We start from the raw sequence: 17,080 nt of genomic DNA on the forward strand, positions 1-17,080 counted from the left end.
CAGAATAGAATAAAGAATAAAATAGAATAAAGTTAAAGTAAATTTAAAACATGCAGAGAAAGTAAAGATTATAAAAAATGTAAAGATCGTTTGATTGAAGACAAAACTTCCTTCCTGTTTCGAATTGAATCTTAATACCTGCCTGTCATCTCCTCCCCCCGTTTTCTCTCTCTCTCTCTCTCTGTGCTGTCTACATACTCATTACCTGAGCAGGCGAGGGGAAGCGCACTCTTTCATTTCGGGGATTTACAGTTATCTTCACAAAGCGCCTTAAAGCAGCCTCTACAGACAGGAAGGGAGAGGAGGATCGGGACGAGAGAGAGAGAGAGAGAGAGAGAGAGAGAGTGTGTGTGTGTGTGTGTGTGTGTGTGTGTGTGTGTGTGTGTTATCATTCTCACTAGGCTGCCTCAGTAGCTCCTGAGTGATGATGTGTGTCCCAGCAGACAAATTGGACGGAGCAGTGTGTGTGTGTGTGTCGTGCTTCAAGTGGACAATCTGATAATTGTGTTTGCAAGATGAAAATAAGTCGAGAATAAATAGTTATTTATTGTGGTTGTCATGGTTACAAAGGATCAAAAACATTGATTTCGAGCTTTTGATTGGGTGAACGTTAGATGCATCTTGATGCCGTCCAGTCAAAAAAAATTGTGTTTCTCATGGTGTGTGTGTGTGTGTGTGTGTGTGTACTTGTTAACCCCAGAGGGGGAATCTATAAACAAGTTCAGGCTGTTGTAAATGTCTTCACTTCTCTCTCTCTCTCTCTCTCTCTCTCTCTCACACACACACACACACACACACACACACACACACACAGTTTAATTACCCATTTGAATTCACATACACAATTACACACAGTTTGAGGTATAGGTGCATATGGGTGTAACTGATCATCAGGTAGATAATGTGTGTGCGGGAGAGGGAGAGACATGGATATAAAAGTTGGCAGGAATAATAAGTATCTATGGTGACAGTTGAAGCACACAAACACAGTACTCGGGTCCTGTGTGTGTGTGTTGCGTGTGTGATATATCTATTTTTTTTTTCCACCTCACCACCTTAAGTCTCCACACACCCACAGTTACTAAATTACAGTGTTTTGTACATTGGCAGACAGGTGTGTGTGTGTGTGTGTGTGTGCACGTCTCCTCTTCACAATGCCGCTGTAAACTGACCCATCATGCTAAAAGCAGGTCTGTTGCCGGGCGCCAGGATCAGGTTGTCCTCGGCAACAGAGTGACCTCAACTACCTGGCCTCTTTCAAAAGGGCAGAATTTCATTTTGGCATGGGCGGGGCTTTGTGAAGAGGTGGGTGGAGTTTGTGGTCAGCAGCAGTCCTGCTAATTACTGTTTACTGTTCCGCTCTGTCTTCATCCGTCCTGCTTTTCTTTCTTTCTTGCTATCGTTTTCTTTTGTTGTCGGAATAGCTTTGCCTAAAATGTCGAGCCTTGAACCCACACACACACACACACACACACACACTCATTCACTTGTGTGTGTGTGTGTGTGTGTGTGTGTGTTTCTGGCACTCATCGAATGTTTTGGTTTCATGCTACAGAGGAAGCGGATGTGTCTCTGGATCTCTCAATGAGTCAGTTTCATCACTCACCACATGGCACAGCGAGTCCATGCCGGGCTTGTTTTGAATGAGATCTCATATCCTGTTGTTTATAATGGACAGTCCCACTGCCAGAAGAGGTGCATGTGTGTGTTTGCAAGTCCATTGTCAAACCCAAACGTCCCAATAATGGCAGAGATGCATGACGGTTCGAGTTCATTGTTGATGTTTCTCCATGTGGCAGAACTGAGAAATTTGTTCAGCGGCCGATGCGAAGTGTAATTACGGTGTAATTTTACTCATTCCGAGACTGTTCTTCGTAATTTACCAACATGTCGAGGGAAAACGTTGACCTTCCTCTGTCATTTCCAGTGTCATAGTGTGTGTTCGCTCATAAAATCATATCATGACTGAAAAAAGGCAGATTCTGGTGACAGTACTGTACACTGCATCCGATTTCTTTTCGCTTCCTGTTTGTCTGGAGTATTTCCAGAAAGTCTACTAACTGATAAGGACGTATCAACCCCGACCTTTCTTGTTTCAACAGTCTAGATTAATATTTAGTCACTGCCAAAAAGTAGAGCTCCCGATGAGTGTATGAACAAAACATTTGCATGGGCATCGAATCAGCCTGAATAGACGAGTAATATAATATTAAACACCATGAATGAACCATCGAATTGTGTAGCGTCGTTTATTTCACATCATTAAATCACTGTATTGTCTTGTGACAGGAATCCCAATAATGAGATATGCATCGCAGTTACGAAGACATATTTCTTCCTTTCTTTGACACCGCATGCCATGCGCCAGAAACAACACAACATTTATTATGATGTGACTCTGCTGGGTGCCTGGTGGACAGCAGTGAACGAGTGCTTTCACTTTCCATCATCACTATGTAGTTCCGATCAAATATCAAACTTGATTTGTCAGAGAGTTGTCTGGTTACATCTCTCATGGCCTTGCACGCACAGTGCCATTTGGACAAATTCCCATGCACCTGTTCCTGATTAGAGTGCAATCATAGTGCATATGGGGGAAGTCATGGCCTAATGGTTAGAGAAACAGCTTTGGGACCAAAAGGTTGCTGGTTCGATTCCCCAGACTAGCAGGATTGACTTAAGTGCCCTTGAGCAAGGCACCTAACCCCCAACCGCTCCGGCAAGAGTGGTGGCGTACCTTGTGTCTGATTAGCCAAAGAAAAACTGATGATGTGATCATCAGTTCGGGCATTGAACCCAACCAACTGAACTGATAGCGCATATATAATTAGTAACACCACAGACTTTGAAGGAGATGCTCTGTATACTGTGTCTAACATTACCAAGCCTTATATTTTGTGTCGCTTTTCTGGTTTTGACCCTGTTTGTGTTTTTGGACTGTGAGTATTATATTACCTCTGATATCCTGCCTGTGCCTCGATCGACCACTGCCTGTTTTTCGACTCTGCCTTCGTCTCCGTTTTGGATCTGTTTGCGAGCGTGCTTTCAATAAAACTCTTCCTGCGATTCCATCCGTCTGTCGCACTTACATGACCGAAACCGTCAACTGTCCAACAAGCTTGTGGACGAATGAAACTATTTTAACGAGTTTTAATTGAAACTGTTTAGCCCTGGGTATGGCTTAAAACTGCAACCGGTGGTGAGTCTCACGTCCAGGAGGACTTGAGTATTGGGGAAAGTGGAGTTTACCCTTTATCACCATTGCTCCCAGGTCCACTCTGATCCGGAGTGGAAACACCTGCCTGGGTTCCAGCGATGGGTTAAATCGTACATCACCAATAAGGCACTGGCAGCAGGTCGCTTTTCGGTGCAGTGCAGCAGATGAACCCAACAGGGTCAATGGCACACCACCAGATGGCATGTGGAAGAGCTGCTCAAATGACCAACAGATGGCATCACTCGGCAAGTCAGTCGTCACTGTGGGGCAACTTCCATACCCGTCAGGTCTGTGGCACTTTTGTGCACCACTTGGCATCAGATCTGGAGGTCCAGAGAGACAACACGATGGGGGCATGACATCACTTGTCTTACCTGCCTGTGCAAGGCACTTCGCTAGGAGAGGAGAATAGTATGCGAGAGCTCGTGAGGCCGGGCAATCTGTGGCAGCTCGGCTGGGCCGTTTGTCAACTGTGAGCTACTGCTCACTTGCGTATCCCCCCGCTCTCGCTTATATCAGAATGAAAGCAATCGAAGGAACAGGACACTTATTATGAATGTTGACTTCAACAAATAATGAACCCTGAAACAAGTAAGTAAAGAGCAGTGTCTCTCCCCAGGGATTTCAAAGAGCATCCTGGTAAACTGTCATTTTGAAATAGCATTTGGCTTCTTGAAATGGCGCCAAAATCCACCATATATGTTTCGTAAATACATTCAGTCGGGAAACAGGAAGTCAATGTGGGACAGACCTGAAAACGGTATACACGGCATAGAACCCCAAGCTGAAGCTCGGTACCAATTGGCTATGATTTGTGGTTGCTGAGAAAAAGGGTGTTTCGGACGGACAGAGATATGGACGGACAGACAGACAGAGGTAAACCAGTATACCCCTCCCCCCCTCCTTTGGAGTGGGGGTATAATAATAAGCACTGGATCAAAACCCATCTATCTTATGTAAATAAAGATACAAATTTCATTGTTTAGTGGTCAAATGTTTGAGATGCGTTGCTTTGCACTTCTGGTTGAGTTCCCTCCGGTCGCAAAAGCCATCAAAAATCAGGTTGGTGCATTACCATATTCTCTTAAGTCCTAAAACTATCCTCTTTAGTATGTTCAAACAAGGTACACTTGTGTTCATTTTCAAAGGCACCTTAGATACACCCTGTATACCATTTCTGCAATAAATATCTTCAAGTTGAGCCATTTGGTCTCAAGCTAAAGCATCGAGCATGATGAAACATGGTGGTGGTAGCACCATGCTCCATATTTGCTTTTCAGCAGGAGGAACTGGAAGTCTTTTTGTTGTTGGCATCACAGACAGCATGGACCGGAGCCAGATACAGTATAAGCAAACGGTTGAGGAGAATCTGCTCCGTCAGCATTTGCATTTCGGGTGAAAATACACAGCATGTTCGAATAGAATAGTGAGCCAAAGCACAGGGCAGAAACTAAAAACGAAGAATGGCTTCCGTCCAGTTGAAAATCTGCGGCGTGACCTGAAAACTGCTGTCCTCGGACATTCTCCGAGTCATTTGGCAAAGCTGGAGAAAACTGGCATTGAGGAATGGGACGGAATGACTCAGAGAGACATCGGAGACGACTCAAAGCTGGAATCGCTGCAGAAGGACAATTCAAGTAAATACTGAGGGGGTGAATACTTATTCATAAAACCGACTTTAGATTTTTTTTCTTCAAATGGTTATGTTTGTTTTCATGGTTTTTTTTGTTTGTTTCTACTCTGTCTTCGTTTTTATCTCTTTTGTCACTCTTCGTAGCTTTGATTTCAATTTATTTTCTTTTGTATTCCTTTGTTTCCTTTCATACTCTTTCTTTCTGGCTTTTTTCTTTTTCATCCTTCCTTCACTCCTTTGCTATTTTGCTATCCTTTGCTATTCCTTTGCTCCTTTGCTCCACCTTTCATCGCATACTTGCACACACTCAATTTTAGCGCACACACACACACACACACACACACACACTTTATAAGGTGTTTTTCTATAGATCCGGTGATGTTTATAGGCTGTGGCAACACACACACACACACACACACACACACACACACACAAACACACACACACACAGATGCTGAAGCTTACAGGCCCTACCAGCTGGTCATGTAGGTCACCTCAGTCATGCTGCTAAAATTGAGCAGACCTGGTGTGTGTGTGTGTGTGTGTGTGTGTGTGTGTGTGTGTGTGTGTGTGTGTGTGTGTGTGTGTGTGTGTTTCTGAGCAGATGGACTGTTTTAATGAGTCTAGTCAGTTGAGCTGATGTAGCTCACCCACACACTGTGTTGTGTGAGAGAGAGAGAGAGAGAGAGAGACCTGTTGCTCACATTGAGCAGCAATGATTTCCTCTTCACTTCCTGGAGTTGTTTTCATTGTTGGCTGATGCAGGGCGACCTTTGACCTTTTACTGTGATGTGAGGAAAGTTGTTCCATTCACTGTATCAGCCACACAAACACCAAACAATAGATCTGTCTCACTTGAAGAATAACTCTCTCTCTCTCTCTCTCTCTCTCTCTCTCTCTCTTTCAGGCTCTCATGCGTCCCGGTCGTTTAGATCGGATCGTATACGTTCCGCTCCCCGATGCAGCAACTCGGAGAGAGATCTTCGGTCTGCAGTTTGGTAAAATGCCCGTGCATCCCAGCGTGCACCTGGAGGACCTTGTGACCCGCACAGAACGCTACTCGGGAGCAGAGGTCAGAGGTTATGAGGGCTGTGGGTGGGGCTTAAATGTTTCAGTATGCTGTACGAATTCAGAGTTGTCCCTGCAGTTTGTGCCTGTGGACTGGAAGACAGACTGATAAACACAAACAGATGGGTGGAGTCATAGTCAGATATGTCTATGGAAAGACAGACAGACAGACAGACAGATAGATGGATACATGGGTAGAGTGGAAGATGGACAGAAAGATGGACAAACAGACAGATAAATGGATAGGTGAAAAGACGGACACAGATGGATGGACAGGTGGAGTGTGTGAGAGACAAAGATAGATGGACGGACAGATGGAAAGACAGACAGGTGGAGTCAAAGATAGAAAGATTGATGGACAAACAGAGACAGGTGGCTGGAGAAATGGAAAGACAGATGGATAGATAGGTCAAGTGATAGACGGACAGATGGAAAGACAGGCAGACAGGAAGACAGATAAATGGATCAATGGAAAGAGACATAGATGGATGGACAGGTCTAGTGTGAGAGACAGAAAGATAGATGGACAGACAAACACAGGTGGATGGAGAGATGGAAAGACAGACAGATAAATGGATCAATGGAAAGACAGACACAGATGGATGGAAGGGTAGAGTGTGAGATAGACAAAGATAGATGGACTGACAGATGGAAAGATAGACAGGTGGAGTGGAAGACAGATGGACAAACGGACAGGTGGATGGAGAAATGGAAAGATGCATCGATAGGTCAAGTGACAGACAGATAGATAGACAGACAGACAGACAAACAGATCGCTGGATGGAAAGGGAGAGTGTGAGACAGACAAAGATGGGCAAACAGATAGATAGATGGACAAACACATAAATGGATCGATAGAAAGACAGACAGATGGATGGAAAGGTAGAGTGTGAGAGACAGAAAGACAGATTGATGGACAGAGACAGACAGGTAGATGGAGAGATGGAAAGACACTTGGATTGATGGGTCAAGTGAGAGAGACAGATGGACAGACAGACAGATAAACAGATCGATGGAAAGACAGACAGATGAATGGAAAGGTAGTGTGTGAGACAGACAGAAAGATAGATGGGCAAACAGACAGATGGATAGTTAGGTAGAGTGATGGATAGATGGACAAACAGTCAGATTGACAGACGGACGGACACGGATAGATAAGACAGACAGATAAATGGATCGATGGAAAGACAGACACGGATGGATAGGTAGAGTGTGAGAGAGACAGAAAGATAGATGGGCAAACAGACAGTCAGATAAATGGATAGGTAGAGTGATGGACAGACAGATAGATGGACAAATAGTCAGATTGATGCACGGACCAAGATGGATCGATAGAGAGACAGACAGACAGATGGATAGATAGGTGAAGTGATAGATTGATAGATAGACTGATAGAAAGAAAGAAATGCAAACACATTGCTTGTGTGTGCGCACACAGTGTATGAGAGAGAGAGAGAGAGAAATGCTCTTCTTTTCTGATGCTCCTCGTGATTCTTGTGTACAAACACACCATTGTCTGACTGTTTGTGTCAGGATGATGGTGAGGGAGAAAGTGTGTGTGTGTGGTGTGACTCAGCAGCCTCTGTTTTTTTTTGTTTTTTTTTTTGGAGCAATTTCAGTGCGTCATTTAACTTTCTTACATCTTTTTCTTTCAGTTTTGAAGGTTGTTCTGTGTAAATCGAATCTGAAATGATGAAGTTCGGCCTCATCTGATTTAAACATGAACACAGTCGGAGTTTTTCCTTCTGGATTGTTTGAGATGGAGAAATTAAAAAGATGCTAATTCATACACACACCCTGGTGTGTGTGTGTGTGTGTAAAGCAGACCAGTAAAAGACGCTTCACTGTCAGATGGAGGCTGCGAAAGGTTTTGGACTGAGAGCCTGAAGAGTGAGACAGGAAGTCCCTGTAAATCTCTCTCCCTCTTAGTGAAATTAGAGATCCATATTTCTGCCTCATATTCCTGTCTTCTCTTTTTCCTTGCATCTCTCTGAAGATTGATGTGAATGAACACACGAATGCGAATATTTTTTCAATGTCTTATATTTTTCAGTTCTGTCAACTGACCTGATTGACCACGTGATTCAAAATGACTCGTCACTCATTATTTACCACGTTTTCATTTCGCATGACAAATGTGAGATTTTCAACACGAGGAGATGAACTTCATATCTTCAAGCCAACGTGTGGTTTTTCTTTTATTCTATCGACACCTTGACAAACAAAATTACCCAAAACGGTTCATCGATTTCCTCATGAGTGACGATATTAAAAAATGTTATTTAACGTCCCGGATGTAGATCTTATGAAAAATACGAGTGGCGTATTTCCCAGTAAAGCACTCGTGTCTATATAGGGGCTGATCCTGTATATTTTAATTGCTTTATCATGAAAAAGAAGAGAAGCTGAGGGGATGGTTCACACACACAAAATAAGAAAAAGAGTTTAATTGCATTCCTGACGCTGTCATCTTGCTCCGGAAGGTTCAGTCGCCTTCAGGCACGAGTGTTTTTTTTTTTTTAAAAGCAGCTTTTCTCGTGACAAGCTTCAGCTTCCAATGACAGCTGCTTTCCTTAGGCTGCCTTCTTCTCTTTCTCCTCTCTCTCTCTCTGACCACTTTATATCGTAGCTGCAAACCTCTTTGCCGGAAGACGGAGAGCATTAAGGTGAGAATCAGAGCTGCTTTCAGCTTTATGATCAAGTCTGAGCACGACGTAACAGGAGCTCACACCTTCAGAGACATTTTGGGGGATGGTGGCTGATGGATGGATAGATGGATGGATAGATAGATAACTCGAGAGATATACTGTAGAGAGATAGACAAAGAGATGGATGATAGATCAACAGCATTTTGGCATTATGATGTTAGAGGAGCCATTCCACCGAATCGGTGCCATTTCCGTCCCTAGAAAATTATATGTATAAATGCACATAAAAATGTACTTTAAAATACATTTCTTTATTACGCAGAATGTCCTGCACATTGATCTGATTTCAAATTTAAGATGTATAATTGTAAGGATTAATAAAAACTACCTAAAACACTGAAAAATAGCATGTGTTACCTGTCCCCGCACTCTAACTTTATACTTAACTATGAAATACTATGATTAAAATCCTTCAGAAACAGTATTTCTTTTGCACTGTTGTGTGACTCCATATCCTATCCATGGCTTAAATATATTTTTTTCATAAGAAATCCACAATATCTTAGTTAAAATACACATTTTAGTCGTGTCCCTGGGTTTTCACTCAGTCCTGTTACCCAAACGTATTACCCCATCTGACAAATTTGGAACATTCCATAAATCACATGCTCAACAGGAAGTTACATCAGTTGTGTCTTCTGAAGGCCATGGGAAGACCAAAAGATAGTTCTCTCATTTACTTTTCTGTATATTTGATGATTTTTTTAACTTTGACTGATAAGGTCAATGTCAACATACTGTCCTGTTACTTAAATTATTTCTTAGATGATATTTGTTTATTTTAAAAATACGGATTTTTGGTAAATCACTACAATGTGCTAAGTGTGGTCATGCTATTAGCGATGACGCCATGTGGCTTAATTCCATGTATTAGCTAATCCTAGGCTAAAAACTCAGTCCTGTTACTTTCAGAGTTTTGGTAACAGGACTGAAAAAAATGCAGCCATCTTTGACTTCCAAACCTTGTAACGTAGCCTGAGGTTGACCAATACACATTTTGAATAGTTAAATGTGTGTGTTATTATAATCAGTGTTGAAAAGATATAACAAATTAAGTTTAATTTGGGAGTGGTACAACAAGCAAATGGCACCCATTCGGTGGAATGTCCCATAAGTGGTCGTAGCAGAAAGATATCGCGTTACCTCCTGTTCCTTTTATTCCACGTCTTCATCTAAAATAGAAACGAATTGAAATGGCACGATGTGAGAACGAAGCCACAGTGGGATGGAATTAGTCAGAATGACCCTTCCCACCCTGAAGATGCTCATTTTCCAATAACTGCACGTGCCAAAGAGTGTTCCAGTTGTGATACCACAGCAATTTGACGAGCCTTACAATTGTTTATTATTATCACTAGACAAATGAACAACTTTTAAGATCTTCTTAAAGTATCCTAAAAGTTGACGAAATGCTAAATTTCAGCGTATTAACTTGTATAACTCTTCTCGTATCACTTCAACCCGACTTTCCATGACTTCTTCAGGATAACGAAATGCTGTTCGAAAGACATTTATGATGTTACGTAAAGTTACTAAATTTGACATTTAAAGGGGAACCGAAGTCATTTTTAAACTTGCTTTATTTCTTAACGTGTTATTCAATGATGTTTTCGGTTTTAGCAACCTTGTATCGTGACTCGTTTTGGCATCTAATCGCAATTAAATATTATACTTTTCGGCCGATTCGGTTTTGAGCCTTGTCGAATTTAGTTCGTTTGGTCCACGGCAGGCGTCGCTTATCCGCGTGATCTTGTGTGAGACTTCGAAACGTGACGTGTCAGCCAGGTGTCAGTACCGCCATTTTGAAAACTGCTTGTTTTCCAAACGAAATATTGCACAAAAACGAGTTTAAATGACGATTACTGCCTACTTTTTTCAAACTTTCCTGATTGCTACTAAAACAAATAAAACTTCCGGCTTGATTACATCAGCGTTCGAAAGAGGGCGCGCGCGTCTTTTGACTATGTTGGCAGATGTCGGTCACTTTGATTTCCGCTGTACGTTTTACTTCCGTCCTACGATGTCTCGCACAGGTCTCGATGAGTCTCGTTTACGGCCATTGCTTTGACATATGGACTGATATATTACAGAGCGTATTTCAGACACTCATAACTTGCGATAGCGGTGACAAAATAGCGATCAGAAATGCATTCCGATATTTAATAAAATGAGAGAAATAGAATTTTGAGGAAAAAAAAAAACTTGCTTTCAGTTTTCCTTTAAATGTACTAAAAGTCACGACAACTTTTAAGAATACCAATAAAGCGTTTTAAATTTACGAGTATATTGAATGGATTTAAAAAGTTCAGGAAAGGAACTTAAATGCACGACTAAATTTAAGGTTCCTTTAATATTTAGATTAAATGCAGTTAAATTCCTATTTTCACCCAGCGTATACTTATTACATATCACCATACCCAAGTTCCAGTGTGACTGAGGAAGGTGACAAGTTTTCTGTCAAGTCAAGTTTATTTGTATCGCGCTTTTAACAATAAACATTGTCGCAAAGCAGCTTTACAGAATTTTAATGACTTTAAACACGAGCTAATTTTATCCCTGATCTATCCCCGATGAGCAAGCCTGTGGCGACGGTGGCAAGGAAAAACTCCCCCAGACGACATGAGGAAGAAACCTCTAGAGGAACCAGACTCAAAAGGGAACCCATCCTCATTTGGGCAACAACAGACAACATGACTATAACATTAACAGTTTTAACATGAAATCTGTTTCGTTGATGCTATAAACTCTTCATTGACGGAAACTTGAGTGCAAAACTGTTCATGACAATTTTTCATCTAATTTAGGTCATTTAAAGGAGAACCGAAGGCAGATTTTTTATGATCAAAATTCGATTTATCTCATTTTATTAAATATCGGAATGCATTTTTGATTGCTATTTTGTCGCTGCTATAGCAAGTTATGAGTGTTTGAAATACGCTATGTAATGTATCAGTCCATATGTCAAAGCAATGGGCATAAACAAGATTCGTTGAGACATCGTAGGAAGGAAGTAAAACGTACAGCGGAAATCAAAGTGACCGGCATTTGCCAACGTTCCCTGTGTCCGAAATCACTCAATCACCCACTACTCCCTGCTCACTATATAGGGAATTACTATATAGAGGACTACGGTATATAGTGAGCTCATTGGTAAAATCAAAAAACACTTTCGGACACTAGTTGGTCACGCTGGTATTTACATCATTACTGTCGCACAATTAAAACGTGCCAGATCAGTCAGCTGGTGGGTTTTCAAAATAATAAATACATGCATGTGTTTTTGTGATAAATCCATATTATACTGAGCGCATTTCCCACACTAATCAATACAAAGTACCTGCAGCTTTCAGGTTTTTTTTTTTAAATCAAGGCTGAATACTTTCTTCTTTGCCGCTGCCTTTTATTCAGTCAAATTTGAGACTTTTAATTTGATTTCTTTCAGCGCGACCGCAATGCATGATGGGATGTATTGCTTTGGTTAGTGACCATCGTTGTACACTTTTCGTGATGCGTTATGGGATACTTCGAGTGCACTATATAGGGTGTAAATAATCCTCACAGCACTACAAAATGGTGTCCTCACAATATAGTGCCCCATATAGTGAGTAGGGAGCGATTTCGGACACGGATTGTCAAAAGACGCGCGCGCCCTCTTTCGAACGCTGATGTAATCAAGCCGGAAGTTTTGTTTGTTTTGATCGCGATCAGGAAAGTTTGAAAAAAGTCGGCAGTAATCATCATTTAAACTCGTTTTTGTGCAATATTTCGTTTGGAAAACAGTTTCCAAAATGGCTGCACTGACACCCGGCTGACACTTCACATTTCGAAGTCTTGCACAAGTCTTGTGAAGATCGCGCAGATAAGCGACGCCTGCCGTGAACCAAACGAACTAAATTCAACATGGCTAAAAACCGAAAAGTCGATAAGTATAATATTTAATTGTGATTCGTTGCCAATACGAGTCACGATATAAGGTTACTAAAACCGAAAACATCATTGAATAACACGTAAATAAAGCAAGTTTAAAAATGACTTCAGTTCCCCTTTAAAAACTAGAACGTTATTTGGCAGTGGGCGCATCGGAAAGTATAAAGTTTCTGTCAATCTGTTTATCATGCTTGTGTAATTAAAAACTCGCAAAGATATTTATCTCAATCCATGACCTCCTCATTCTAAACCTGCCCAGCTTCGCTGGAGAAGCTCTCGACCCCAGAGGGTTAAAATATGATGGAAAAAACACTTTGTCAAGGTCCAAAACCTGTAGTCATCTCTTTTTCTTGTAACGTTAGTGGTAAACCTACCCGGCTGATAACAGCGTCACGTGGTGTGATGTCAGAATACGCTCTGATGAGAGGCGACTCGTCATTCATCGAGAGTGTCTGCGGTCAGCCATGAGACCCATCTCTTTACAATTTTTCATGGGCCATCCGGTTTGATCTTTTTGAAATACAGATGGACACATTCGAATTATTATTATTATTATTATTTTTATCATCGGCCATCCGGTCCAATACTTTTGAAACACAGATGGACAAGCGTGAAAATTACTGGTCAACGTCCGCCGGTCCAGCCCTATTTCCCACACTGATGTTATTTCCAGCATGAATTACGACGAAAAGTAGTCAATTAACAAAGGAAGTTAAAACTTGTATTAATTGGCGTTTGTTGAAGCTTTCATGAAATCCACTGCATTGACTTAAAAAAAAAAAAAGACCATAAATTAGCAAAAATTTCAGTTCCAACATTAATGTGAAGAAATTTCTGAACTCTGGTCTGGTCTTCTGGTGTAAATATTTAAATTTGCTATTGTGATAAGCAGAGATGGATCAAGTGCCCAACTTAATTACTTCAGTCAAAGTACAGATCCCACTGGTCAAATGTTACTCCGATACAAGTGAAAGTTGTCCAGTCAAATTTTTACTCAAGTACTTGCTTTTAAAAATACTTGAGTCTTAAAAGTACATTTTCTGTCAACGCATCGTTGTATTATTGCCACAACGCTTACAAAACCTAACGCCGTTACCAAAGACGGAAATGTGAATTCACAAAATGAGCACATGCTGTGCCGTCATGGTGGTTTAACGTTAAGCTAGCTAGTCAGTGAAGCTCCACCTGACATGCTAGCAAACTCTTTCTAGCTAACGCAACTAGAAAGATTTCTACACTTTGTTTATTTCGCAAGATTATGCGAAAACATATATTTTGAAAGGACTTGAGATAAGTTAACGTTGTTCATGTTAGCGTAACTCCGTTTTTACATGCTAACGAAGTGTCCAAGTTAACGAGCGATGTGTTAACGTTAGCCGTTGACAAGGCGACAGCAACTTGGCGGGCAAATGCATAGAAAGTCATTTGACTAACCAGACTGCACAGCTATTGCGACATTATCGCTAGCTCTAAAAGCACAGACAACTTCATTGCAAGCTTTCTCTTGGAATAAAACGTTTACAGACCTCAGTATGCGGGACCCGCCGCAAAGCAGTGCGGTGCGGGACAAATTTTGAAAGCTCATTGCGGGCGCGGGCGGGACCGGAAGTGCACATATGCGGGCACGGCCGGGAGCGCACATATGCTGCGCGGGCGGGAGCGGTGATAAGCTGCAGTCCCGCTAACTAAAAAAATCAAATTTATAAATTATTAATTTATGTCTATCATATATAATTTGTGCTGGATATTTTATTTGGCATTAATAGAAACATTTTAAGACGCCTAAATTTGCAGAGAAAGTCAGATTACCAGATTGAGTGAGGAATAGCATCTTAAATTTGCCATTGATCACTAACGGGAAATCCTTTGATCACTCTAATGACTCGCCGTTCACACCCAGCTAGCAAGAGAACCATGAGTGAAGTGATTTACTGCTTGAGTTAGTCTACAACTCTAATCAGAGAGACAGGTTACACAGTGACGGTAGGCTTGACTCAATGCTATCCCAGAAATCCTTCCTGTAATATGCAAATTTGGCTGTCCAATCAGAGGCGGCCAAATTTGCATATTACAGGAAGGATTTCTGGGATAGCATTGAGTCAAGCCTACTGTCACTGTGTAACCTGTCTCTCTGATTAGAGTTGTTCACTCATGGTTCTCTTGCTAGCTCTGCTTTGTAATAAAAAAAAAACAACAACATTGGTACAAAGCAAGCCCATTCACTTTATGTTGATCAGAGAATTACAATGGTTTCTCATGTGACAAAAATGTGCGAATCGCTATTAAATATTTTAATCGCGTGACAGCACTAATTATTCATCTCATCTCATTATCTCTAGCCGCTTTATCCTTCTACAGGGTCGCAGGCAAGCTGGAGCCTATCCCAGCTGACTATGGGCGAAAGGCAGGGTACACCCTGGACAAGTCGCCAGGTCATCACAGGGCTGACACATAGACACAGACAACCATTCACACTCACATTCACACCTACGGTCAATTTAGAGTCACCAGTTAACCTAACCTGCATGTCTTTGGACTGTGGGGGAAACCGGAGCACCCGGAGGAAACCCACGCAGACACGGGGAGAACATGCAAACTCCGCACAGAAAGGCCCTCGCCGGCCCCGGGGCTCGAACCCAGGACCTTCTTGCTGTGAGGCGACAGCGCTAACCACTACACCACCGTGCCGCCTAGCACTAATTATTATTATTATTATTATTATTATTAGAGACACTACATGCTGAATTCAGAAACAAGGTAAATAATAACAAACGTGAATGTGAGCTGTAGATATTTATGCTCAAATCCACTCAAAGTAGGGGGCGGGGCACCATCACGCTGTGTCAAGACAAGAACTTTCCTGAGAAATAACGCGAACGTCTGCATCATGCGGGATTTGCGGGCGGGAGCGGGACAAAATATGGCAGGCAGGAGCGGGACTGAAAATCATAATTCTTTGTGGGCGTGGGCGGGAGCGGAACTGAAAATCATAATTCTTTGCGGGCGCGGGCGGGAGTGGGACTGCACAATGCGGGCGCGGGCGGGAGCGGGACTGAAAAATCCGACCCGCGCAGACCTCTAGTTTCTACTACTGTTGTCATGCCGACCGAGGCTGTTGTGTTTCCCGCTTGTGGTCTCGTCACTCATCACTTCCGGAAGGGGCAGTGCTGAAGTAAGTAGCTCGACTACGTAGCTCGATAGGGTTACATGCACTAAGTAGCTCGGCTACAATCGCATAATCTAGGTCGCGTAGCTCGATTACGAAAAGTCCAGTTCGGTTCGATTTCAGCCAGGCTAAGGTGTTTCCATGGCATTTAGAACTTCGATTTCAGTTGAGTTACGGCAGAAATTCAATTTTCTCTATGTGCATGTAAACGCACTGACTGTCACCTGCGAAGAAAAAAACAGTCACGTTTTTGAAAAGAAAAGAAAAAGCATCCACTTTCAAAGCTGCTTCGTAGTAACGAGGACCTTGATAGAAATGTAGTGAAGTGAAAAGTACGATATTCGTCTTTCAAATGTAGTGAAGTTCAGGTCATAAGTTTCCAAAAAAAATAATACTCAAGTAAAGTACAGATACTCAGAAAGTGGACTGAAGTACAGTACTCAAGTAAACGTACTTCGTTACTGTCCACGTCTGGTGATAAGTATGTGCACTCGAAGGATTTTATAATACACAGGGCTGTACAGAAGAAGGAATGAGTCCGACCCACTGGAGGTCCGTAGCCTGGAACCATGGAGTCCTCATGATCACTGAGAAACGATGCGACCTCCAGCAGGGATTGATTACAGCGTCGTCCACCAGGTTCAAGAGCAGCAGAATCTCGCCGTGTCTTAACCGAAGCATGAACTCGAACCTGATTAAATCATGCGGCTGAGCCATATTAACTCGTTTATTCTCAGCACACCTCATTCAAACCATACATTTCACATATCACTTCCGAGTTATCATGTTACATCATGAAAAGTTTCACGTTTTAACAATGTAAATTATCACGTTCTAACGTGAAACCAAATGATCAGATTATAATGTGAAAAGATATTGTTAGAACGAGAAACTTTTCATGTTGTTTCGTGTGATAGGGATTTTTTTTTTTCTTTTTGCTGCTGTGGCAGCGATACGCTTCGGTAGTTTTTCCAACAATACAAGTGTGGGTCGCTTTATTAAAGCGAGACCGCCTTTCAGAGTTTTCAAGTGCAGGTCATAAAAAGAATTTTCCCCGACGCGCAGTTATTTTTGTTTCATGGACCGAAAGCGACTGAATTCGAATCGCAGACTTCCAGTTTTATTAGTTTTTTTTTCATAGAACAATTAATGAATTGAAGGCCATGTGGCTCTAAAGTGCCCATCATGGGTAAATTCAGGAGCAAGATCAATGTAATTCTTCTATTTTGTATTCAACTTTGGTCAAATATCTGTCACGTTTTGCATTTTGTGCAATTTTTTTACCTTGCGCAATACCAGAAAAATTCAGTTGAAATCAAGCTGTTTGAGGCGAATTGGTCCGCCTCTGAAAAAACTTGGCA

The 17,080-nt window shown here is 41.9% G+C and overlaps 1 protein-coding gene across 2 annotated transcripts in view; it reads left to right on the top strand.

The window, feature by feature from the left end:
- afg2a (AFG2 AAA ATPase homolog A) overlaps positions 1-17,080 on the top strand; it is a 164,014-nt gene that overhangs the window by 122,692 nt on the left and 24,242 nt on the right. For both annotated transcript variants that reach the window (XM_060901226.1, XM_060901227.1), the window contains exon 15: positions 5,758-5,922. In XM_060901226.1, the coding sequence (XP_060757209.1) occupies positions 5,758-5,922 (165 nt within the window). The remainder of the gene's footprint in view (positions 1-5,757; positions 5,923-17,080) is intronic.

Source organism: Neoarius graeffei, chromosome 20 (assembly GCF_027579695.1).
Source record: "Neoarius graeffei isolate fNeoGra1 chromosome 20, fNeoGra1.pri, whole genome shotgun sequence".
Lineage (NCBI taxonomy): Eukaryota > Metazoa > Chordata > Actinopteri > Siluriformes > Ariidae > Neoarius > Neoarius graeffei.